The sequence below is a fragment of the Rhamphochromis sp. 'chilingali' genome (genome assembly GCF_963969265.1).
Source record: "Rhamphochromis sp. 'chilingali' genome assembly, chromosome: 22".
Classification (NCBI taxonomy): domain Eukaryota; kingdom Metazoa; phylum Chordata; class Actinopteri; order Cichliformes; family Cichlidae; genus Rhamphochromis; species Rhamphochromis sp. 'chilingali'.
The window spans coordinates 16,324,930-16,351,631 of record NC_137950.1 but is presented as its reverse complement, the minus strand read 5'-3'; the positions used below and the strand labels follow the sequence as shown (position 1 = coordinate 16,351,631).

General features: G+C 39.8%; 2 protein-coding genes across 4 annotated transcripts in view; both read left to right on the top strand.

Annotated features, from left to right (window-relative positions):
• Nucleotides 1-5,783: 5,783 nt before the first annotated feature.
• On the top strand, nucleotides 5,784-14,306 carry LOC308391024 (glycylpeptide N-tetradecanoyltransferase 2-like). Its single transcript, XM_080873443.1, has 12 exons — nucleotides 5,784-5,867; nucleotides 5,975-6,083; nucleotides 6,293-6,437; nucleotides 9,577-9,695; nucleotides 9,861-9,952; nucleotides 10,534-10,650; nucleotides 10,785-10,955; nucleotides 11,172-11,280; nucleotides 11,394-11,564; nucleotides 11,709-11,876; nucleotides 12,252-12,389; nucleotides 13,131-14,306. The coding sequence occupies exons 1-12, from the start codon at nucleotides 5,851-5,853 to the stop codon at nucleotides 13,152-13,154; spliced, it is 1,380 nt and encodes a 459-aa protein (XP_080729569.1). The 5' UTR covers nucleotides 5,784-5,850; the 3' UTR covers nucleotides 13,155-14,306.
• Nucleotides 14,307-15,884: 1,578 nt separating this feature from the next.
• Nucleotides 15,885-26,702, top strand: part of svild (supervillin d) — a 48,274-nt gene continuing 37,456 nt past the window's right edge. Inside the window, exon 1 of one of the 3 annotated variants that reach the window (XM_080872234.1) lies at nucleotides 15,885-16,039. The gene's annotated coding sequence lies outside the window, so the exon portion shown is untranslated. Of the gene's footprint in view, nucleotides 16,279-24,776; nucleotides 24,799-26,702 lie in introns of those variants that run through there. The other 2 variants (XM_080872233.1, XM_080872235.1) reach the window with 2 other exon arrangements.

Below are 26,702 nucleotides of genomic sequence, written 5' to 3'. Positions count from 1 at the left end.
ACAACACAGAGAAGAAGAAGAGGGGGTCGTTTTACTACACATCATAAAAACGCAATCATTCATCTTCCAACTGTATCTTTCTGTTCTGGCTTTAGAATCATAGGTTGTTTACTGAGCCGTACTTTGGGAGTCATACTGTTGTGATACTGAGGAGAAAAGGGTAAGGTTTGATAGACTAAACCATTACACACACAAAACTTGAATAACCTAAAGAGTGTGTGAGACTGCTAGCTGTGTTGTTCAGCATTAAACTCATCTACAAATGTGTTAGTAAAGAGCGACTTGTACTTCTGTCCCATTAAGCAACGGTTTAACAAATTTCACTGCAAACTATAAAAGGAATCTGGATTTAAATAGAACATAGTAGTGATGGATTAAGTGCAGGAAACACTAGTATAAGGTGTCTATTGAACAAATCTCCTTCAGCGTTCAAAATGACCAAAGTGAGGCCTACAGGCGTTTCTCTCGATTGGTTGTGTTCAGGGAAAAAGCAGCTAAATACACTGAGACTGCTCCGCATTGTTAGTGAGTTAACTCTGGATATCTGTAGGTTTTGTCAAACTTGGAGTGAACAAAAGCAGAAAAACAGTAAAAGATGCAGACAGTGAAAGTCTGGTTTATTTCATGAACACAATGAAACATTTTACAGTACAAATTTAGTTGAAATTTAAATATTTTAACTATGGTGCCTCCTGTGAGGGCTGTCTGTTTTCCACATTCTGCAACGGTAAAATACGACTTAGAGGCGGATATTTGTTTTACTTTATGGGCAACAGTTGATCTTGCTGTTGACAAAACTCGCCTCATGGTTGACTCTGAGAAAAAAACTCTTTCCCACAGAGGGGAATAAACTTATTCGAATATGAGCTTTTTTCCACTAAGACTTGTTTTATGGGGAGATGTACGAAATTATTTACCGGGTTACAAGCAACGATAATATCGACTGTTGACTCCTCAGCGTCATCATTTTCTATCTATTGAGAAAACCCATTGTAAAAGTAATGAAGAAAAAAACTCTTCCGCCGTCTCACTCCTCCTTGACCCGCGGGGTGTGTGTGTGTGTGTGTGTGTGTGTGTGTGTGTGTGTGTGTGTGTGTGTGTGTGTGTGTGTGTGTGTGTGTGTGTGTGTGTGTGTGAAACAAGATCGCCTGTCGCTGCAATTATGGTTTGTTTTTCAGTCTCTCAAAAGGAAAAGTAGTATTCACTAAGGGATATTTATTCATTTTTTACACATAGGCAGCCTGTAGGTTACAAGCGGATAGAAAGTTCTTCTTTTCATCACAAGCTATGGTGTATCTTAAAGGTTTTTTACAGCGTCTGTATTATAGGAAAATAAAATACTATTGAAATCTCTACAGGAAGTCAGTCTTTATTCCCATTACAAACGCCGGTGCAGCTTAAGAAAGTAAAATTACACCCGCTATTGTAAAAAACAGAGAAAATTGTCATAATATCGAAACAGAATTCAAACTATGAGTTTGCGGAAAACTAACTGCCGCTCTGTCTCTCTATACATCACAGAATCATCTGCTGCATCACCGCTGTGCTTAGGGAACATGACGCATCAGGTCTGAAAATGACTAGACACTTCCGGAGTATTTCCGGTAGGGTCATAAGGTCCGGATCGAGGCCTTCCATAGTAAATATGCTGTATTTGAATATGTCATATTCAAAGCCTTCTTCTTTGGGAGAGCAGATCTCATCGGACACAGGAACGCTGCTGGGCTGCAGAAGGAAATCCATCTTGCGTCTGTGCCTTAGAAATTGTGACGGACTCCACCTCTCTGCTTTTTTATTCTCCTCCCCCGCTGCACTCCCTCCCTCTAAAAACTTTTTTTTCCCAACAACAGATGGCGCTCTTCCGGAGGTTTCCCCCCTCCCTTCTCAGGATGCAATTCGACACGCTTAGCAACAGATGGCGCGCTTCCGGAGGTTTCCCCCTCCCTTCTCAGGATGCAATTCGACACGCTTAGCAACAGATGGCGCGCTTCCGGGGTTCACCCCCCCCTTCTCCGGATGCAATTCGTCACGCTCATTACACACTTCCGGGGGGGAGGGGGGAGGTCAAAAGGTCGTGATTAGGGCCATCAATCACTTCGGATTAAATTTTGTCATAAGCTGTATGGGAGTATCTCTCTCACACCAGTGGATTCTCAAAGTACTTAAACCTTCATTCTCGGGATTCAACAGCACCTCCCTGCAGTACACGTGTGAGCAGAGCATTGGTTCCCCTTCCAGAGTCACATGTCAGTTTGTCAGAATTGCTCCAAGGCCGTTTTCTGCAAGTTAGCTAAGCTTGATATGACTCCTTCCGCAGATTTATGACTCCATTTAGCTTGGGTGTCCACCATTTAGGTCAAGAGTTACAGCTACAGCTGGCACTGACCACCTTACTGCAAGGACCGCAGGATAAATGGGGTGTATGTAGCCTAAACTGGGAAACTTGGCCTGTCTTACTTTTCAGCCAAACTGCCAAAACAAAAAATGTTACTCTGTACTTTCATCATACCAAACATAAAAACCCCAAACAAACATGGGCAAAATTTAATTAGATCAATCGCAATCAGTGACAATGAAGAGATTTATTTTGCTGTTGTCTTACCAGACGCAGTAAAAACACAGAAAATGAAACAGATAAAGAAACACCACAGACTGTAACAGGTCTGCCTCACAGGAGCTTGGCCTCCTCATCAGTTGTTTCCTAATATTCCCTGTCATGAATATGATGGTGTGGGGCTGAACATTCCAGTTTTATCTAACTGCAAATCTTATCCTTTTCATGCTGGCTTCATAATAGCACTCGATGGTCACCAGGCACATGCTGATTTTGAACACTATCATCTTGAGCAAGAAACTGTACTGGCAAATGTACCGGCAAATGCATCTGATGTCAGTTTATGACAGAAATCATCACAGACACATTCAATTTATTAGTTCATCGAGCTTTACCTATTCTTGTCATAACTGATAAATTGTTTTCCACGTGTGGGTGTACCCCTTCAGACTCCTTCAGATAGGACTACGACTCCGTTAGAAGATTAAATTTTAATGTCTTCTGGGGGAAACTTCAGCTTTATAAGAGAAATGGGATTGAACTAGAAAAAAGTATGCTAGTATGAAGATGAACATGAATATAAAATTTATTAAAAAGCTGTTTCAGCTCACTAGAAATTCATTGTGTGGCTAGCAGTTGGAAATGTCATCAGCTCGTCTTCCTCCCGTTCCACTGGCGCCTTCAGGTTGCGCAGCTGAGCTAGCTGTGCCACCAGTTACCACCGGCTGTCTCTACCATGTTTTGCAGCTGCAGTGCAGTGGCCTTGAGTAATTTGTAATTGTTACATTATGTTAAAGCACCTGAAACTCAAGATGAGCACGCTCCAGTGCCCACTCTTGCCCGCTGTCTCTTTGTTGTCACATCAGAAGTTTTGTCTGAGGTAACTCCACTGCCTCACCCTGAAAGATGACAGGTGTTACGAGCATCCTTCTGTTGGCATTTAGCTTTGAGTGGCAGGATAATAACACAGCAGAACCAAGAAGTATAGACAAAAATAGCTCCAGGGTGCACATTTAAAAAAATAAAATAAATAAAAGATGCAGGCTGCATCTATTTTACATGTATATTTTGGTTAAAAAACACTCGGATCAAAGCGGAGTGGACCATTTATAGCACAAATCGGTATGCAGATGAATTGAGCTCAGTACTCCGGAGACGAATCCAAGAAAGTATGCAACAGACTCCTCAGGGACCGCAATAAACCTCCCCTGGGGTATAACGGAAGAGAATATTTGTCATGCACAATGCAAGAGATGTCAGAATTATCATTATTATTAGCAAAAGTGGCAGCAGGGAGAAAGCATGGCCAAAAGCAGCTGATTAGTTTCAATCTAACTGGAGATCAGCGCTTATGAAACAAAAAGAAAACGCCTAAACTTAAGACCAGAGAGCACAAATATTTGTGTCATAACACATTTTACAGTCAACAAACTGTTATTCCCCTTAAGGGATTTTGCCAAAATTACTGTAGCGGGGGAGAAGTTCTGAGCTTTGTATTTTATTCAATAAAAAAGCAAGTTGTCCCCAAATTATTAATACTTTCCAGGCATAGCAAAATGTTATTCCAGCCACTCTGTGTTTTCACATACAGAGCTGCATAATAAAGAGTATAACAGCTCTTTGAGAAGTCTGCAGCTGCTGATGGACTGCATTGTTCATGCACTATGACATGAACAAAAGCCATAATTTTATGTAACTATTTGATCTTTTATTTATTTAAAAAACTCAAGTGTAAGAATGACATATTAGATTAATCTTTTTTGAAGTTACAAACCCCTTTTTCTGCTCTCTTACAAAACAATTAAGACTTCCCTTCTCTTCAAAGAAAAAAGGAATAGCTCTCCGTCTTTCCTGGATTAGAACAATCGGTACCTTAATATTTTGTTCTCTGCTGATCTTATATGCAGAGCACAGATCTCTTGATGTGTGTGTTGATGAACATTGTGGTATTTCTAAATTAAATATCAATGATGTGTCAATAATACACATAGTAGGATAATATTATAAATATACCTGTGAAGTCTTGTGTTGGCTACGGAAAAACACAGAGTTCTAGATGAATCTGACGATAGCCTTAAAAAAATTACTTATTAATTAAAATAAATCTGTAGATATTGTGATATTATTATTATTGGAAATTGTTCTGTCAGCCCGGATCAATAGGCTGCATGGATGATTATATAAAAGTTTGCTTATTCATCCCAGAAACTGTTCCTATGCCGGGATTTGGGTTTTATTCAGTTTCATTCAATTCAGTTTTATTTACAGAGCGCCAAATCACAACAACAGATGCCTCAAGGCACTTTTTCTTATAAGGTGAAAACTCAGTAACAACAACAATAACATTCCTTACCACAACACTTCCTTTCATTTAAGGACATTTTTTATTCTGATAAACAAGACATCTGCTCTTTTGCTGCTGCAGCTCATCTGCATCAAGGTTGGATATGCTGTGCATTCAAAGACAATCTTCTGCAGACCTTGGTTGTAACAAGTGGTTATTTGAGTAACTGCTGCCTTCAGCGCAAAGGAGTCTGGTCTGGACCTCCGGCATCAACAAAAGAACTGCCGCTCACTAGTTATTCACTTCAACGACCTTTCTTCCCCATGCTGGTGCTCAGTTTAGACTTCAACAGGTCATTGAGATCATGCTTGCAGGCCTAGATGCACTAAGTTGCATCCATTTGATTGGCTGATAGACATTTGAGTTACAAGCAGTCCAACAGGTGTACCTAATTAATTGGCAAGTGAATGTATTTCAGCCACACTGAGCTCTTATTACTCCCTAGTACTTTAAACTGTAAACTGATGTTACTTTAATATTTTGGTAATATTTGAATTCAATCGCTATCATTTGCTTGTGTGCAGAAAAATCCTCAGTGAGATTATATGGTCAAATTAGCCGTGTTTTCTTACATTGTGCTGAAAAAGCACAAAGATTGTCAAGTCCACAGGAGATATAAAGTTCTGGAAAAGTGCTGAATTTTAAAAGGGCGCCTGTATGGGAACTCTGCAATTAGACAGCCCCAACCAATTAAAACCTCTACCTGGATCAAGCTGCTGTAAGCTTTAATCTACCAGAGGACTCTATTTAGCAGCAGTCTGACATATGAAGACCGTGAGAAGTCATACGTAATTGTCCGTATTGTTCTCGGTTATCTATCCACTGGGTGGGAGCTGGGTTGGGTAACTGAGGCGTCCGCCCTCCTCCCCTCACTGCTTGCAGAGATAAGAGATGAAAAAACCACAAAACACCACCAGTCACCCTCAGCTTAAGGGAGTCACACTTGCTTACAATGGCTGAGTCAAAGTAGTAAGTACAGCAATAAATTCTGTTTTCCATTAACTGAACATCTAAAGTTTCAGTATTGAGTATAGAGGAATATACGGGAACTTTAGGGCATTAAAAATGTCTTTCAGTGATGAGAAGCTGCCAGATGACAAGAATAGTAGCTTTAAGAAGAGCAAAAAGAAGAAAAAGGGGGACGATGCCTGGAGACCACAGGGGCCAAGAGACCCACTCGCCATGGTTTGTTTTTTTGTGCATGGTTGACTGTGATATTCAATATGTTTTGTTTGTGGACTATGAATATTTGGCTGCTGGAAACATTTCGTTTTCAGTGCATTTGTATTCTAGCTGTAGCTGATTTTTCTTTCTTTTTGACGGTCAAACTTTTACTTTCTTAGGTGGGATATTTGCACAATGACCTGTCCTTTCAATGTCCTGTTCTGTACTAGCTGGATGCTTTGCCAGAGAACAAGCAGCAGGAGATCCAGAGAGCCCTTCACCTCTTCTCCTTGGAGCCAGGTCTGCCAAAGACCCTGCAGCAGGCCAAAAAACACACCTACTGCTTTTGGGACACGCAACCTGTCCCTAAACTGGGTAACCCGTCTTTTAGAAAAAGTCTACCTAAGAAAGCACTAATAAAAACACTAAACTTTTTCTTTCGTCTGTCTGCTATAATTCTGGCGGCTGTGGGTTAGCTTAGCTTAGCACAAATAGAAAATTTAAACAAGCTTGTCCAAGTGTCCAAAGATAGCAAAATCTTTATAAACTTTGATTTTAGCAGACTAGACAAACAAGGCATTATAAGAAAGGCGGTTTAATAGTCAAGGTAATTATGGAGCTTTAGCTATCCCAATATGATTAGGTTACTTGTTTCTGTGTCCAGTTTCTATGCTAATCTGTAAGATAACTGGCTATATACAATTAAGGACTTAGTGGAGTCAGAGTCTTGTTCACCAACAGGAAACTCCCGTGGTTGCAAAAATAACTCCAGTTACAAAGGAGTCAATAGGAAAACAATAATTCCATGTACATGAAAGTATAGTGACTGTCTTCTGTTGAGTTCACAGTCACACTTGTAGTTTCAATCCTTACTGAATAGACTGAAATGTTGATTTTTCAAATTATGGCCCATAGCTGAGTCAAAAACAGAGCTATAAGTAAATGAAACTGGCTATACAGAAGGAAGCCTTGCTAATGGTTTCTAGCCCAGCACAGTAAACTGTGCAGTGGTTGTGACATCTGATTGTAATACTGGTTTAATTCCTTTCGGTTCACTCACACTCACTACAGCATTAGTGTGCAGTGTCCTTGGGGTTTTCAGTAAGTTCCACCCTTCACTCATGAGGTCTGGATTTGAAACAAAGATGGAGGGAGCCATAAGCAAGGTTACATGATGGGGTTTTGCTAACCAATATGGGGGGGGGCTAAGTCTATCTTTTACATACAGCCTGGACTGGCTGCTTACTAAAGTCTGTATACAGAGAAAGAAGTAGTTTTGGACTGTATTGGTGCATTCTTACATTTTACAGCAAAACGTATCACAGCTACACATGTGGATTGTTAGTCGGCAAGATACAGGACCTCTTCTGGAAAACAGTGTTTTTTCTTTTCTTCCACTGTTTCTGGCATCTGTATATTATGGAATGCCCTTTAGGAAAATATTATATATATATTCCAACCAAAGTCTGAATATATAGAATGATCTTTTGAATATATAGAATGAAACTTGAGTATATAGAATGAAACTTGAATATATAGAATGAAGCTTGAATATATAGAATGATCTTTTGAATATATAGAATGAAACTTGAATATATAGAATGATCTTTTGAATATATAGAATGAAACTTGAGTATATAGAATGAAACTTGAATATATAGAATGAAGCTTGAATATATAGAATGATCTTTTGAATATATAGAATGAAACTTGAATATATAGAATGATCTTTTGAATATATAGAATGAAACTTGAATATATAGAATGATCTTTTGAATATATAGAATGAAGCTTGAATATATAGAATGATCTTTTGAAAATATAGAATGAAACTTGAATATATAGAATGATCTTTTGAAAATATAGAATGAAGCTTGAATATATAGAATGAAACTTGAATATATAGAATGATCTTTTGAAAATATAGAATGAAGCTTGAATATATAGAATGAAACTTGAATATATAGAATGATCTTTTGAATATATAGAATGATCTTTTGAATATATAGAATGATCTTTTGAATATATAGAATGAAGCTTGAATATATAGAATGATCTTTTGAAAATATAGAATGAAACTTGAATGAACCTCATTTTTAGAGATGATGTGTTTCTGAATTCTCTGCCTTTACAAAATGGCATCAGCTGAACTATTTCAGTACTTTTTAGAGCTTGACAACTGTTTTGCGACAGCTGTTCAAATTGCAAATGGTAGAAATAATTTGAATTTATACTACATCACCTTGAAGAACATGTTTTCATTATTGCAACATTTCTAGTGCTCATGAATAATGTTCAACAAAATGTTTCTGGGAGAAGATTATGCACACTTCTTGAGGGAATTTATCAATCACTGATGGAGATGTCAACTGAGCTAACACTTCGAGCAGAAGCTGAAGCACATGTTATGGGCTCATTATATCATTCTACATCTCAAAGAGGAAGGTCAAGGTAAGTGATAAAAATGGAAACAAATTCATTCGTAATGTGTATGGCACTTGAAAGAGTCAAGAGATGGCAAACAAGATAATGAATGCAAGAAATAAGAAAGAAGTTAACATATTTCTTCTTTTGTTTCTAACTCTTTTAGGTACAACATACCAGCTACTGAGCTGACTGATATGCGAGACTTGGGGTTTAGTTGGATGGCCATATCTCAAATGTTGTCAGTAAATGTTCGAACACTGTACAACCACAGGATACAACTAGTGGACTATGGAAATTTGCAATTTGAACAGCTGTCGCAAAACAGTTGTCAAGCTCTAAAAAGTACTGAAATTGTTCAGCTGATGCCATTTTGTAAAGGCAGAGAATTCAGAAACACATCATCTCTAAAAATGAGGTTCATACATTCTATATATTCAAGTTTCATTCTATATATTCAAGTTTCATTCTATATATTCAAAAGATCATTCCATATATTCAAGTTTCATTCTATATATTCAGAAGATCATTCTATATATTCAAGTTTCATTCTATATATTCAAGTTTCATTCTATATATTCAAAAGATCATTCTATATATTCAAGTTTCATTCTATATATTCAAAAGATCATTCTATATATTCAAGTTTCATTCTATATATTCAAAAGATCATTCTATATATTCAAGTTTCATTCTATATATTCAAAAGATCATTCTATATATTCAAGTTTCATTCTATATATTCAAAAGATCATTCTATATATTCAAGTTTCATTCTATATATTCAGACTTTGGTTGGAATATATATATATAATATTTTCCTAAAGGGCATTCCATAATATATATATATATATATATATATATATATATATATATAAAATTTTATGCTCAGCTGACCTTCCTTTTGCTTTTACATATGATAAGAAGTCCTGAAACACTGACTTTGTGTTGACCTTTTGAGAATATATTGTAAGTTTATAGTAGATAGTATAAAAAGTGCATTTGTACATCACTCCTTCATTCACTTGTACTGAGAATAGTGTTATCTGAATGTCATTCGATGCAGTCATGTCTATTTCTCTGCCCTCAGGTGACAGCATTACAACTCATGGCCCAATAGTAGAGGGTGAGGCAAGTATCCGGAAGGAGCCCTACTCACTACCTCAGGGCTTCTCCTGGGACACTCTGGACCCGAGCAGCCCTCCAGTGGTAAGTTATTTATTGTAGGTTGTTGTATGCAATAACAGAAAACATATGGCAGTCTTTTGCTAGCATTTCAGAAGTAAAGGACCAACTTCTTAGTGTATGGCTCAGAAAAATCAAATGCTATTTAAAATAAAATGAATCCAATTCAGCGGTTTTCCATCATTTCAGTTGAGAGAACTATGCAGTCTGCTAAATGAGAACTACATGGAAGAAGATGATAACACGACCAGATTTGACTTCTCTCTGGAATATCTGCAGTGGTAAGCTCCGAAAAGATGTAGTGCCTTTTGATGTCTACTTTTTAGCATTAATACCTTTTAAAACCTCTTATCTAATAGAGAAACACACAGACATACACACACATACGGCTCAGGCATACTTCATAGATTTTTACAGATTCACAGCTGGACTCTGCTCTGTGTAATCACAGTGCTTTGCTTTCAGCCTCTGCATTACACCGAATTAAAACACTAAATGTCTTTAAAGGACATTTTTTCCCCAACCTGACCTAACACATCATATCTTTAACAAGCCTCTGCTTTAATGTCGTCACTGCTGTTTTGGTTTTTTTGTTTGGGTTTTTTTTTGGCAGTGATCTCCATAAAGCAGTACCTTCGGGGCTACTAAATATAATAACATTTACTTTGAAATGAATAATTAGCGCTATCTTTCCAGGAATTGGCACAAGTGTTTGGCCCTGAGGTTGAAAAAACTGCTGCATTCATTCAGCCTCTGAATTCACATCATGCTGAGTTCTTTCTTTTTTTTTCAGGGTGTTGTGAACTATGTCTATATGAAATGAGTGTTGTGCTGCAAACAGCATTATTTGTTTTCCCTTAAGGGCTCTACAGCCTCCTAACTGGGTGGCTCACTGGCACTGCGGTGTGAGAGTAGACGCCAATAAGAAGTTAGTCGGCTTCATCGCTGCTGTTCCTGCAGATGTTCGCATTTATGAGATGTGAGTAGCTCATAAATATATGCAAAGATGTGTGTTTGTGTGAAGTCTGATGAGTGATGTCCGCATTCAGAGCACGTAACCGTGGCAATTTCCTCGTGAACATCTCAAAGCTGGGACTCAAAATGTTTCTGCAGGGAGAGGCGGGTGGTACAGGTCAAATTCCTGTGTGTTCATAAGAAGCTCCGCCTCAAGCGAATGACTCCAGTGCTGATCCGAGAGCTCGCCAGACGGGTCAACCAGCAGGGGCTCTGCCAGGCTGTCTACACCACTGGCATAGTACTGCCCACACCAATAAGCTCCTGCAGGTAGTAGCTGCCACACGTAGTTGAGTCACAATTTAAAGGCACGGTGCAAAAGGGAATAAAATCTGCACGTTTTTGTCACGTTGCCATGGATGCCAGACTCTTCCGCCTTTATCTACAATAACTAATTATACATTTAGGTGTTTGTGTATGCTTCACTTAGGTTACATTTCGTGTTTTATTTATGAAGGAACGTCTCTGTCAAATAAATCCTTTTAGACTTTGGCATCGCCCACTTAATCCTCGTAAGCTGATGGAGGTCAACCACCCAGCACTGAGACAGAGCATGAACCTGCAGAGAGCTCTGAAGTTCAACCGCTTACCTGAGGTTAGTCTGTGCCGCCATCTAGAGACAGAAGTTTACTGCTGCATGTTGCTACTGCAGCACTTCTCGAAAGCATTTCTCCTGTTTTCATTCACTTTGCTCAAATTATTTCCAAGGTGACAAAAGTGCAAGGTCTGCGCCCTATGACCAGAGAAGATATCCCGGGGATACATTCACTACTCCAGACAAACTTCTGCAAGTTTCACCTCAGCCCCATCTTATCCCTGCAAGATGTAGAGCATCTGTTGCTGCCGAGGGAGAATGTGATCGACACCTATGTGGTCGAGGTCTGACCTCACTGTATCTCTACTTTAAATTATATCGAAGAAGAAAAAAAAGTTTTTTCGCTGGGGTTCTTTTTTGGGGGGAATTTAAAATGATATTATGCTGTAGTCATTAAAAATGTATTTGCCTCCTCTCCTCCCACACAGGGTGATAATGGTGCCCTGACAGATATAGTGAGTTTCTATAGCTTCTCCTCGAGAGTGCTGAATCACCCGGTCCACACAAGCCTCAGAGGAGCTCGCCTCCTTTATGTTGTCTCTACTAGAACGAAGCTGGTCGACCTGATGGAGGACACCCTGGTCCTGGCAAAGTCTGTGAGTGTGTCACTGTAAAACCTTAGTTCATATAAAGCATGGGAGCCAGGGATCCTTTACAGAGGCCAAAGTACATCCTCATATTCGTTACCCTAGTCTCTGGTCTCTGGTTGGGTGGTGGCTGGAGCCTATCCCAGCTGTCGTAGGGCAAAAGGTGGAGTAATGCCTAGATAGGTTGCTAGTGTGTTGCAGGGCTAACAATTCACACTCCCATTCACACCTATGACCACATTATATAACCATTTATCATCTAAAAACTGAATTATGTGCCATTATGTGTCACTCCACTTCATATGCTGTAAGCTATGAAGCTGTGTATAATTGATTTTGTGCATATAATGGTCACGTTATTGTTTTTCATCCCCTCGCTAACAGAAAGGTTGTGACGTCTTCTCTGCCATCGATGTGATGGACAACAAGAGTTTCCTGGAGAAGCTCAAGTTCAGTGTCATTGACCAGAGTGTTCATTACTACTTGTACAACTGGATGTGTCCTAATATGAGCCCAGACAAGGTATTCAGTGCATTAATGTTGCAATCAGTTAAGAGCCATTACTGTCATTTTTTACATTTACATGCAATGGTCCACCACTTTATTGTCTAATCTTGGGTCAAAGCACTGATGAGTTTTGCTTTGGGTCAGATTGTGGGTTCAGTGCATCAACTGTAAAGAAAAGTGGGACAGAAGTCCTCCACGGTGATGTGGAGAAAACCACTACTGCAGGTTATTGCTGCTCAAAGTTGTTCCACATGCTATTTAATCATTGGGTATACATCGTTTTTAACAGGACCCAATGGATTCCAGTGCTTGCAAATGCCTTAAATGCACATTTTTTAGACGACTAAGATTATAGTGAGGACAACGAGAAAATGATGCTACGTCTCACTTGATTTAACACCTTGTTGTATACTTTTTGAATTAGTTCATGGCCTCAAATCAACTTTCAAGACAGGTTTATTATAACATGATGTTTACTTTATAAAGTATAATCCCATTTAGATTAAAATAGACAATAAATGATTCTGGATGTGAATACTTTGTGTTTGACAAGTTGCTACATTATGAGTTGACAGCGTTACCGTTTTTTCACCCGTTTTGTCTTGTCAGGTATAAAAAGTAAATTAATAAAATGGCAATGTCAGAAACTGCTTAAAAATGTTTGCGAGTCCACCCTGTAAGGTTCAGTGTAGGTGTCTCCTGTCCTTGATAACTGTTGCTCATCAGTAATTCATATAATGGACGTGTGCTTCACAGGTTGGCCTTGTGTTCCCAAACTGACCTGCTACTGGACGAGGGCAGAGTGGCAGAGCGGTGAAGCGAGTGAAAGGACTTTCAGGAGACTGGACGTCAAACTGCATCAGTATCAGCAAAGGGGAATTTGGGGTTTCGGGGAGGAAAACTGCAAAACACATGTTTTCAAAAAATCAAGAAGAGGAATAAAGGCAGAATTAAATTTCCAGATGCATTTCTGATTTTTATGGCAGTTATTCATTGGGTCCAGTTTTTTAGTAACAGGGACAAATTGTTTTTGACGTAAAGGAGAATTTGTGCTGTTCAGTAGATAGACCCTGCACATCCTAACACCTGTGTGTGTGTGTGTGTGTGTGTGTGTGTGTGTGTGTGTGTGTGTGTGTGTGTGTGTGTGCGCGCGCACACTCGCAGAAGGGCATGTCGCTGTATTAGTCTATTAGCCTCTGACTAATAGAGGAAACTCATATAACCTGTGATGGCATGACTCTTGTTAGAGTGCAACCAGCACAAAAACATGATTGGAAGACAAAGGCATTAGAGTCACACTCACACACACACACAGTTGTGTTTTCATATCTTTCTGGGGACATCTAATTAACATAATGATATCCCTAGCCACTTACCCTAACACCCTAACCATAAAAAATGAATGCCTGACCCTAATCCTTACCCTAACCATAACCTATTTGTAACACTGACACTAAAACCACATTTTGAGTCTCAAAAATACTTTCAAACTCATGGGGACGTGGACTTTGGCCCCATAAGGGATGTTGGTCCCGACAAGTACAGTAAATTTCCAATTTTTGGTCCCCACAAAGATATGTAAACACAGTACACACACACGCACGTACACAAACCAGTCTGTCTTCTTATCTGCTCTTGCTATTCCCTTTTAGTTTCCAAGTACACCATGACAGGAATGAAGCCATTCAAGTTAAATCTCAACTAGGCATGATTTGTTCCAGAAGTGTGAAAGTGAAACATTAATGAGCATTTCTGGGGGGGTTTCTCTGTAGGGCTAACAGTCAGCAAAGAAGCCAAAGGTAAATGCTGTAAAGTGAACAATGCTCTCACAATCTATAAATCTGTATCTATCACACAGCAGGAAGTTTAGTTTTTTTCTACATCTTAGACATTCTGGAAATCAAGAGCTGACCGTATTGCTTCAGAATAACCTGTTTGTAACCTGTTTGTTATGTTTGATGAAAAAAAGACAAATTACACATATTAAATTTTTGTTTTACTTTCTCTCCTGAATGCAGTACAGTGTAAAAGCTGTTCATTGTACATAGGTTTTAAGCATTCCCTCATTTTTTAAAATATTTTCTGCCTTTACTTGAGAACTACTGCTCAGGTGGCCTTGAATGAAGAAAATGGATTTTTTGTTCTTGCTTTCTGTTTGTTTGTTAAGCCTCGTAACTCCAACCTATGAATCATTTAAGCATAAAGACATACCTAACTCAAGGGACAAACCACAGTTGTGTCTGCACAAAACAACTTAGCAAATACCTTATTTTAATTTGTGTCTTCAGGCACTTTGCTACTAGGAGCCTGTTGCAAAACACATAATTTGTTCCCAGTTCTTTAGTTGAATCTATGAAAAATGCCAATTTTTGCACCAACAAGGTCAAAGCGCTGTTAGCTGTAAACTTGGCATAAACCAGACAAATGGAGGACAAAGGAAGAAACTGCAGGCCTTATAAACCTACATTTCCTTAAGAAAGAGGGGAAAAATCCAGGAAAGACCTGACACAGGACCTGAGAGATGCATCTGGCTCTGCAGCTGTTCAGTCAACTATTCACTGAAATCTCATTAGAAATGGTCTCAGTGGAAGGGTGGCTGTCAAGAAGCCAATCTTAAGAAAGAGAAACAGGAAGAAAAAGCTAAGATATGGCACATTACACGATAACTGCACTGAAAATCAGGGGCAAAAGGTCTTACGTGCTCAATCCAAATGAAAAGTTGCCTATGATAGTTCAGTGTGTGGTTAGAATAAAGGTGTTCATTCCAAATTCTGATTTTCAAGCTCTTAAGAGTTTTCAAACTAAGTTCTTGCCTTAGATGCTGTATTACGATGTGTATTTGCACATGTTTTTGCACCTATTTCTCATTTTCCTTGCAAAATATAAAGAAATGAAGGGTTGGTTCATGACTATTTCACAATGCTGTACCTACAGTGCCTTTCAATGAACACCAGGGTGCGCTGCAAGATATCAAAGCGGGCCTTCGCTTAATGAGCAACCAGAGTGCCAGATATAGAACTCACCTGCTTTGCATTATGTGGTTGCATGTGTAACAAAATCTGTAACATATAAGAAGCAGCGACAGTGACACGCAAAGAGAAAGAGGGGAGAGTGTGTTTTTAAAGTGTTGGGTTTGTATACCCCCCACCCCACCCCATTTTTTAGTTTATGGATCGATAAATAGTGTTAAAGCTTTCAGTCCCTCACTAACAGATCATAGACTTTGCCACTGGCTCAATTATTGTTTTTATTTTAATCAGTGCGGTACAATGCGGTGTATCAAGCAGCACAAACAAGAAATGCCCCAATAAGGAATACACATAATGTAGTCATGTAAAGCTTTTGGCATTTACTAAATTTAACTTCTTGGTATATAATTACTTTTATTTTCTTACTGTACACACACAGACACACACACAGTCATAATTTATACATTACAGCTAGGAAAAGGGGCGTTTACTGGAAAGACGCGAACGCACCGCCGTTTGGTTCCAACCAATCAGAGAAGAGATAGCATTTTAAGTTTGAAGCCACTCGACCTGCTTCCAGTAGCCGCTATCACAGCTTTTTCTCTCTCTGCATACTGACCAGGCAGGACTCCGCCGTGCTGACCCCTCAGTTTCGGTGAAGGGTGGTATGGAGAGCCTATCTGTCTTCTGAAGAAGGCAAGTGCTGACTCATTGCTCACTTTGCTTTCATGCCGTCTGTCGTGCAGGACTCGCTCTTGCCGGTGAAACGCTATCTGACGGCTTGAACTACGTGCTCAGGTTAACGTTAGTGCTGCCACCAAACTTTCCAAAACAGAGCGAGTGTTTGAACAGCTGTATCACAGAGGGTCTCTAATATCTCGACGTGTATGTGGTTGTTTGCTGGCGCGTAAGGAGACCTCCACGGTGGGTCGCAGGTATGTTTACAAGTTAGGGGGTTATTTTTCCCCCCCTTTTTTGTAATGACCGTGTTGTTATGGCGTAACTAACTCCGGTGCTGTCACGCTGGATGTTTGAAGGCATTAGCACAAACTGTGTACTTCCTGTGAACAATTTGAAGCATTTAATGGCTGTTTGAGGAAATGCTCATCTCTGATAGTCGTGCATTTTTGTATATGGAAAAAAAATGTTGCGCACAAGGATATGATGCATGCATTGGGTCGAAACACTCATTGTAAATCGGCTGTCATCGCCTTTTTCATATTTAGCTTCGTATTTTACTCAGTGTGAGTAAAATGTTGCTTTTTATAACACCAGTTTAAATCTTTCTGGTTAATATTGCACTTGAATACGCCTACTACCGGCTTGTTCCCTTTAACTGTATTCATTGAGCAAAACGACTCCAAACGCTCCTTTCCATCTATAGGTTCCCCCCCTTAAGGCAGTTCAAGTGTGACATGTCAAATTGCATGTTAAAGTTAGCTGGTTTTATGCGTCCCCTCACTCTTTTACTTAGGTTTCGGCAAATTAGTCAGCAGAGAGTTGTTGAGCTCACTCTCCACAGAGGGGAACTAACCCTGGGCGCAGTGAGTGAACATTTGAGGCCTGTTCTGCAAAACCACCTGTGAAAACAAAGTGATAAAAAAAAGACAGAGAGAGAGCGATAAAAATGAAAAGGCTTCAGGGCCCACTGCTGTTACAGTAATGTCACTCCAGCTGGCACATAATAGTTTGGAGCCAGAGTCGTGTTTATCTGTGTCAGAGTACCATGGCTGTGCAAATACTCGCAGACTGCTGGGGAGGTGTGTATGATTGTCTTTGAAGTATGTTTTTCTTTTTTTGATCATATGATTGGGTCTGGTTCTTGTCACATGCCACGAAGCATATTTAAATTCAAAATGTTGTCCTTTTTTTGGTTTTTAATGGAAAGGTGACCCTAGAGTTGATTACATTCTGTTCACATGTTTTTCATCTGTCAAAAAGGGTTTGATGTATGATTTCAAGAGTCGCTGTTATTTTTTTCTGAAATTATGAATAGAACTAAAGTTTTTTTTTTTTTTTTTTTTTTTTTTTTTTTAGAATCCCAGGGGTACTGTGTTTAAGGCTTGACTGTAATTTCCCATTGTAAGGCATTTCAGTGGCTTGTGTCACAACAGGCTTCCCAGGACCATCATGAGCCAGCTGGTGTTGAGCAACTCAGGGGAAAAAAAACCCTGATGCCTTGATAAGATGTACTATGTGCTGTGTGTCAGGCGCAGAACAGGATGGCACATGTTAAAGCATTGCTCTTAATCGCTGTTGTAATGGGGCCTGTTTCTCTGTGGGAATAAACCCAACACTGAAAAGGTTGAAATGCTTAGCAGAATCTAAATAAAAGCAAAATGCTTTTCAAATCCCATGAACCCATATCTTATTTACCATAGAACATAGGAAACACATCAAATGTTTATATTGATAAAATGTACTTTTTGATTTTGAGTCCTATGTTTTGCCAGGTTTACCAGGTATGTCTGATATAGGATTTTACTGGCCTGTTGCTATTTAACCTAATTAGCTGCAAAGTGTTCCTCTAGCTATTTTCTTTATAGCTCCAATTACTTGTCCAGCCATTTGCTGCCTCAATTCTAACTTTTTTGAGACATGTTGATGCAATCAAATTCAAAATGAGCAAATTTCTTTTTTGTAAAATAGCAAAAATGTCTCACATTAAACATGTGATTTTTTTTTCTTCTGTTTTTTATTGTGAATAAAATATGGGTTTATGAGACCAGCAAACAATGCATCCTGCTTTTATTTACAGTTCCTCTCTCTCATCTGCATAGTGCTGCCGCACATTACCTGCCTTTTCTTTGAGCCATGCAAAGACCATAAACAAAGAGAGACAGAGACTCCATTGTTGTCAAGCAAAAGTAAGTGTTTTGCAGTGGCATTGGGAGGTGTTATCATTCATCCAAACACCTCCTGTCAGTCTTGGGGTGGTAATGGATTGTCCCTGCAGGGATCTTGTTACTCAACACTAGTGGAGAAGTGTGCCGTGGATGAGGGCTTTTGCTGCACAGACTTGTTTTGTTTTCTTCTAGAAAACTCAATTCCTGGATCATTGCCATCACAAGAAAACAATAACAAGGTGTACGAGGCTCTTAACCATGGGCCAGTTCCCTGGAATCATCCTGCAGAATCAAAGACCGTGGGACATTGCCCTGCTACTTGGTGGCTGCGCATTTCTTTCCTTGTTCTCTTTTTTTTCTGCTATCAGAGAAATTTCCCTCTTGTTTGCAAGCGACAGATGGGTTGAAGACCTGTCATTAAGGCTTGTTCTGCATTTTTGTGAACACTGTCAAAATTTTTTTTTTGTTTTTTGGTGTTTGCACCTCCGATAGTGTTGCTTCGCTCAAAAGTAATTAAGGGATGTTTATTTTAAAAAAAATAAAATCTGTAAAGTTAGAGCTGTCAGTTGGGCAATGACTGTTTTAACAAGACTCTAAAGGCAAAATACCAAAACAAGCACACCAAGATTTCCACATTAATTTAAAAAAAAAAAAAGAAACAACCGACTAAAATCACATTGCTTTGTATTTCAGTTCTCCGAGGAGTCTTTCTGTCTTGTAATTCTTTTAAAGTGATCTTGAGCAATAGTTCTCCAGGTTTTCTGAAGGTCTTCTTGACATTGACTGCTTTTTCACTTATTTTCGGTCCAGTCCTTTCACAGAAATGTTTTCAGAGAAATGTTTTCCTGTTTTTCTTGTTTGCTCTGAATCATTCAAGCATAAAGGCAAAACTCAAGATATGAACCAGTGTTGTGTCTGCTATGAGTAGACACAACACCTTAGTTTTAAATTATATCTATTGGTATTTAGTTTCACTTCAAAGAAGATCGATGTTTTATTTTTAATTTTTATTTTATTTAATCTGTGAAAAATGTCAAAGTTGACACAGTTTAAAATGAATAAAATAGTAATTTTGGAGGCAGCCGACATCCAAAGCAGAACTTTCAATGTCCTTACAATGCTGGCAAACTGTTCCTGAAGACTACTGAAAGAAATTACAGGAAAACTTGTCTAAGAGTTCAGATTCACTCTGTTTTGCTTTATCTACTGTATTTCCATTTATGTTTGCATATGTTTCCATAAATCATTGCACCTACTTCTTATTTCCCAAGCAAAATATAAGGGAATGACGGGGTGGCTCAAGGCTTTTGCATAATACGGTATGTGTGCAGGTCCTACAAAAAGAAAACTTCACGTAGCCTGACAGTGGTAAAACACTGAATGACTGAAGCATTGTTTTGAACAACAACAAGGACATCAGGAAAGAGGAGGAAGTGTGGAAGAAAACATCAAAAATCAACAAAGCACAAATAGGAAGAAGAGTTAAATTACTTCTTTTGACAGTTTTTGTAACCCTGGCTTCATTTTATTGTTATCTCTATTTTCATACTATCACTTCTAGTTTGTTTGTTTTTTTTTCTGTGGTAGAGGCTTAGCTAACGGGACAACCGGTTATTCCACATATTTATGACAGTGCCCCCAGGTGACTGTCACTACAACTACAACTTGCTGACATGTGTCTCACCAACAGACTACCAGTGCAGTGCTACGTTGGGACCTTAAAACCCACACAGGAAACCACTAGCAGAAAAGTGGTCAATCAAATTCAGTGATTTCAAGACAATGTCCCTGACCTTTATGAATTGGAAAGGTCCCGAATTAAACTTTTGTTAACTTTGAGTCGAGTGAAGTGACAACTACTGAGAGCCCAGGATCCTGATGATTGTCATATGACAGGGTTTTGATACGTTAGTGGAATTTCCGAGATGTCTGGTCGTGACAGAAGCAATGGGTGGCAGGTATGGACATTCCTTGAGTTTGTTGCCACATTGTAATCACAATCTTATGACTGAAGAAGGCTTTACTCACTTCACAATAATATCCCCTTTGACAGGATAAAGTGTACATGTACAGATGGGCACAAACCTCCAGGGCTGAAAAAATTAGGCTGAATGGTGCAGAACAACTGCAGTTCCTCAGGCGGCCACTTGAGGCTGAATCCCACAAGCCAATCAGTCCTCATAGACTCCTGTATTAAACATAATATAACTTGTTTCCAGCCTACTATATAAACGTTTTTCGGTCTCTGTAGCTAATTCGCCCTTTCACACCAGTTGTGCAAACTCGTTGGTTTTTATTCTAACTTAAATTAAATCAACTTGACAGGTACTCGCTGATATAGGTAGTTTTTATCACACTTTATGTAACAGTCTGTCCAAAAGGTCCCCTCAGTTATGGTGAGGGGAATTCTACCGTTTAATTGTGTGGTACTTAGTGCTAATAGATGGGTATCTCTGGCTGTAGTGTGCATACATAGTGCATGGACACAGCTGGCTAACCATGTCAGAAACCAATAACTTTGGGTTCAGGAATAAAATGAAAACAAAACAATGTTCCAGCATCCAAAAGGCTAAAACTAAGAGTTTAAAAGATGACTCTGCCATCTAATTTGAGTGCTAATGTTTTATATGTAAAAGGGAGGGTACCCACTCTGGGCAAGGGACAAGTTGCTCCCCCAAGTGGAGGAATTTAAGTGTCTTGGAGCAGTAATGAGGATGTTGTACTGGTCTGCTGTGATGAAGAGAGAACTGAGTATAAGATGCTATGTCCAAGTGCTTTGGGTAGCATGAGACTGTGGATACGAGTGGCTAAAATAAGGTTCCCCCGTAGTGGGTCTGGGTTCTCCCATAAATATAGGGTGAGGAGTTTAGTCATTCTGGGATTCATTGAAATGAGCCACTTGAAGTGGTCCGGGCACTAGGATGCCTTCTGGATGAGATATTCTGGACAAGTCCTATAAGGGGAGGCCACAGGACAGACCCAAGACATGCCGGAGAGATTATAACTCTCAGCTGTTTTGGGAACGTGTGCAGTGTAAATAAGACAGTTATTAGAGTAGATATTGTTTCACCTGGTCAGTGGAATTTAAGTATACTGAGAATTTCTCAGTCTTTAGCTATAGTGTACTTGAGAAAGTCAGGCACAATTCCACTCAGCCCTGTTGCTCTCCTCTTTCTTGCGCTGACCCATCTTTTCTTCCTCAGCTCTCAGTAGGATTTGATGTCAATTGCACAGCCAAAAAGTTCAGCAGTACAAATATTTATATAAACCAGACGGGATGTGACAGTGTGAGGAATAGGAACTCTACTGGGAAGATGCTAGAGGGTTATCCTTGGGCTAATCTCTACTAAGACATATTTATAAACCTTGCTAGCAGTTAGAGTGGACCGCTTCCAGCTTCAGCGCTAAGATGCAAACTGTATTTGGTCAGCACCACCACCACCGGGACCAACTTCAATAACGACGTCTGTTTAACCAATTTAATATTTGCATGGCACATAAACATATGGTTATACTTCAGGGTTTCGTTTGATTTGCACAAACGCGTAATAGTTTCCATGCGTTGAGGGAGCACAGGGGATTTCTCCGTACTGCCTTTCGCTTTGTTTTTTTAGCTGTCAGAGCCGAATTTCATCTGACACCACCGTCAACTGACAACAAAGCCTCAGAGTAAAATATAAGTGAGGTAGTTAGTGTATCTGCGGTGGTGTTTTTTTTATTTTTTTTATTTTATTTTATTTTTTTCTGTGCTTTTCAGCCAGCGTTTTTATTGCCTTCAAACCCATATGAGTGGCAGATGTTACCATGAAATACCCATGAATAAAACATGCACAGTTATTGGTAAACCATATTTGGGGGGAGTGTTTAAAGGCAGCAATACTTCCTGTTCTGAGCCAAAGTTTGCATGGAAGTTTTTCAAGCTTACAGAGCAAATCCAAATAAGGCCTCTTGTTCATCATATATGCATGTCATATGTGGGGCAGTAGACGTTATGTAAATGTAATTAGCCATAAACTTTGGAATGAACTGCAAAACAGCATTTTTGGAAAATTCGGAGGGGGGGGCCCTTCACTTTTTTCATGAGCGTTTAATGTCGTATTTCTGCTTTTTCTCCTTACTTGACACATTTTAGTTTGTCTGGCATTAAGTGGTTAATACCACTACTGTTAATACTCTATCTCTCAGCCATGACCCATCCCCCTGCAAGATACTACGCCCCCTTTAACCCTCCACTCACCCCCTGCTCAGTAGCATTCCAGCTGGCCAGATGGTGTCTGCCCTGCACAGTGGACACCACAGAGCTGAGAGGGAGAAACCCCACTGGCAGGATGAGACATTCCACCCCACTAATTCCCCCCCTCAGTCCTCATTTTGCGTCCTCTTTCTCTCTGTTCTTCTTCTCGGTATCTCAGAGGCTGCTATTCTGTGGAAGAACTCTATGCTGATAAGTTGTTGCCAAGCGGAAAAATCTCATTATGGTTTGTCAGGGTCTTCAACTCAGCTGTGAGGAAGAACAACAGCAGAGATAGTTACATGCTCTTATTTCAAATACAGCTATCGAACAGCTGTCTGAAAAGAGAGTGGATTAATTCTCATGTAGTTGAGGTCATGTCATTTTTAGCTACTGAAGTTGCTACTTTAACATGTGCAAACCCATTTATTTGTCAAATGTCCTGCCTCTGGGCAGTTTTTGAATTTAGTTTTGGTTGTGCAACAATATTTGCATTCGATCAAAAGTGGCCTCACAGCAGGAACTACTGCTATAAATCGTGGAAGTGCATGCAGAAGAGAAGGAACAATGGATGCAAACATCAGTTCTCCCTCGCTTAACTGACCCAGTAGAGGTTTTTGTAAAATTGAAACGGCTTTTAGTCATTTACTTTTCACATTTTCCATCGTAAGTTGGCAAAACCGATGTGCTGGAAGTGTTGCTGGAGCACTAAAATTCTTTCTGTGTGCCTGCTCTGGGGGTTGTGGCTTTAATTGCAGCTACTATGCTAGATGTATCCCATTTAACAAAAAAAAAACCCCAACATCTGTCTGGGTGTTTGCTTCTGCTGTGCATGTGTGTGTGTTTGTGTGTGTGCACGTATATGATCTCCTGGCTAGATAAAGTAGCATAAACCCCACCCTTCCTTCTCACCGCTGCAGCTTCCATGATTGCAGTATTTTGTTGGAGAGGCAGTGTGTGTGTTTCTCCTCGCCTATCATCTTCTTCTTCTTTTTTTTTTTTTTTCTTTTTTCTTGTGTTCCCCTCGTTGCATGTGCACAGTGCATTTGTGTGAGTGTGTTTGCTTGTTTGTTTTTCCCCATATGCAATGCTTAATGGCTTCTCTGAATGGAGGAAAATGGAAAGCTTGGAAGGCTTGGACAAAAATGTAGTCTGTAAATAGAGAAAAAAACACACACTCGCGCTGTCCAGTGTAACTTTGAGGCTTGATTGTGTTTGAATGACATGTAGCCAAATTAAATATTTCCAGGAGGGGAAGCTGCACGCTTTCTTTGTCTTTCTGGTGACATAAGTAGTGCTGCCTGAAGCGGGTCAGTGCATTTCTACAGCACGAGTACCCACAGGGTTGTTATGTCAACTGCTTTTCAGGCTACTGGCTCCAGTCAGCAGGACTTCTGGTAAAAGGGATTTAAGGGACTTTGTGTCTCTGTGAGAAAGAGGGGGGGGAGAGGGGGAGATGGATTAGTCTCAGACCCTGTTGTTTTTTTTGCAGTAGCAGATTTTGTCCTCCTCCCTCTGCTCCTCACCCCCATATCACCAGACTGAGGCCTCTCGGCACCCTGGAAACACATGCCCCACAAAGCCATCACATCCATCCCCCCCTTCCCCACAAAAGCCCATTTTCTCCAGCTTTCTTCCCATCTCCCGTCCTCTTTCCCCACACATTTTCCTGTTGGACCCTCTTGTTTCCGTTCACAATCCCTTTTTTGTATCGTCCTCTGCCCTCCGTACTCTTCTTCTGTCTACAGCTGCTTTTCCTTCCTCTGTCACTTTAACTCCATTTCCCTCTTTTCCCTCACAGATCAAAGGGATAGTTTAGTCATGTGATTGAAGACCCCGTTGCCAAGATAGACAAACACACCCTGCTGTCAGATTGAAACTCTGAAGCGGACTCTATTAGCTGCGACGGGGATGCGAGCAGTTGGAGTTGTGGTTCAAATTTGCCAGTTGTTGCAGGCAGGGCACTTAAACCACCTTAAGTGCTGAAAGATTGCTTTTTAATGAGACACACATTGAACACTCACTATGTGGTTAATTGTTATGTGAGGGTTGCTTAAAAAAAAAAAGTAACACACCCTCCATCTACCGTCCTCCCGGGCCACATCACGGTGAATTTTTTTCCATTTGAAAAACATTGGTTTGATTGCTTGCATGGATCGATATACGTATAAAACATGGGGTTATTGCATTAGGACTAGTGACCTGTGTCTGCTTTCAGTGGAAAGGCACATGACCTGGTTGTAGTCATACACACCCAATGCAACATATTGTATACCAAACAAATCACAGGACTTCTTGTGCTTCCTGTCATTTTTCTGTTATCGACAGTGGTAGGATGACATGCTGCTTTCTCTGGACATAAAAAGAACACAATAATGGTAAGATCTGATATTACTATATTACTTCTTTGGGTAAGAATATTTTTGTGGACTAACTGTTTTTGTGCCAGTGACTTTTTGACTGCTTTTGAAGTGCAGTGAAGGTGGAAGTTTGTCCTCTCGGGTGTTTGACCTGTGACTCTGCAGCAGAGCTCCTGGTGGGCTAACCAGGCCTAGGGCTTCCTTTACAGATGTTTGTTGGACTTAACTGGGCTAAGGATTTAATATTATTACGTGTCTCTCATCTGTTTCTATGTGTGCATGTATCACTTTAACCCTACCCCCCTCATGTTAACACCTGTGGAGAGGAAGTACGATAGAAACCATTGCACAACATACATGAGTCCAAAATGCAGTAGAGACTTGCACACTGAGCTGAGACGTGCATAAATTGGGTACATTTTCTTGAGGGCTGGATGGGTGATGTCACAGTCATCAGTAAAATTTGGGGATTCACATTAGATGGCCAAATCTCAAAGGAAGGAATACTTTTGGAAGTTGCTCGCATATGCTTCCTTCCTCTGCACTAAAGAGCACACTTTTTTACTTCCATCTTTTGTTTTGTTCCTTCATGGCTCCTGATGCTGGCTGAGGATTTCTCAGCACACCACCAGCTGTAAATCCTTTTTTTCTTCTTTATTTCAAAATTGGAAGGCCAGTTTATTTTTCCACTGGCACCTGGCTTTCTTAGTGGAGCAGAGTTTCCACTCTCCACCCTCTTCCCTCAGGAAGAGACTGTGTCAGCAACTGGCTGGCTCTGTCTTCAGCAGCTCCCCCCGATTTTGTACAATTAGGAAAAGAACATTTCTCTGATGGTTTACTGTTTATGTGAATTTGTGAAGTGGCTAAAATGTTTTCATGATGATACAAAACAACATGTATATCCTGTGTACTAATGGCCATAAAACAACTTGGCAGATTTGAAACCTGAGCGCTGTCACAGTCTAGGGCTGTCAGGTGTAAATGTCTGTGGTGTTTAGGGTTTCAATGAGAAAAAACAGAAGACTTGTGGGAATTCTGGCAAAGCTGAACTGAAACAATACTGAAAGGTTGGACACGAGTTCATATCGGTCTTTGGTTGCGAGCTCAATATGTTTCATTGGTCCTGTGACTTCTCTCATTAAGTTGATGACTTACAGAGCTGTGGGCTTTGTGGTGAAAGGCTGACTGACTGTCTGTCATAACACCTTAAATGTTTGCTAAACAGTGCTTACATGCACTTTGGTTCATTCTTTACCAGTGATGTATTTTTTTTGCATATATACACAGTTAAAAGCCTTTTCCATACAAATCTACTATTCATAGAGTAGAGTGTTGACCACAGTCCTGCTCTGTCCTCTTGTTTGGACATGTGATTTCTGACAAAATCTAGTCTGGTAGACTACAGGTCAATATCTGCCTCTAGGGCAGCATTCTGTCTGGCCCTTATCTCAGAGTAGTTTCTGTGTATGCTGTTCTTATGAATATGTCAACAGGTGTTCATTTCCTGTAACTCAAATCATCAGTGACCAACAGTGACATGGTGAAAATTAACTGGGTTTTCTCATTTGAGCTGCTTATACCAGCCAGTAAAACACTTGACAGTTTAACTGCAGGCAGCATAATTGTTTTATCCAGTGAGTTTAAGTGTTGTAACTTCTGCATTTGTGGTATATTGCATTTCTTACAGACGTTATGTAATCTCAAGTAACTCCTTACTTGAGAGGAGTAAACATTTTAAGATGGCCCTGTCATGTAGTACTTAGACTTACAATATGAAATGATTTGAAGATATTTTGAGTCCAAAATAGATGCTGCCTGAAACAATTCAAAGTTTTTCTCACTACCCATCCCTTCTATTTAAGAGAGCACTGGACATTTGCCAGGGTTGAGAAAAAGCTTTTAGGAAGAAGGATATGGGGCAC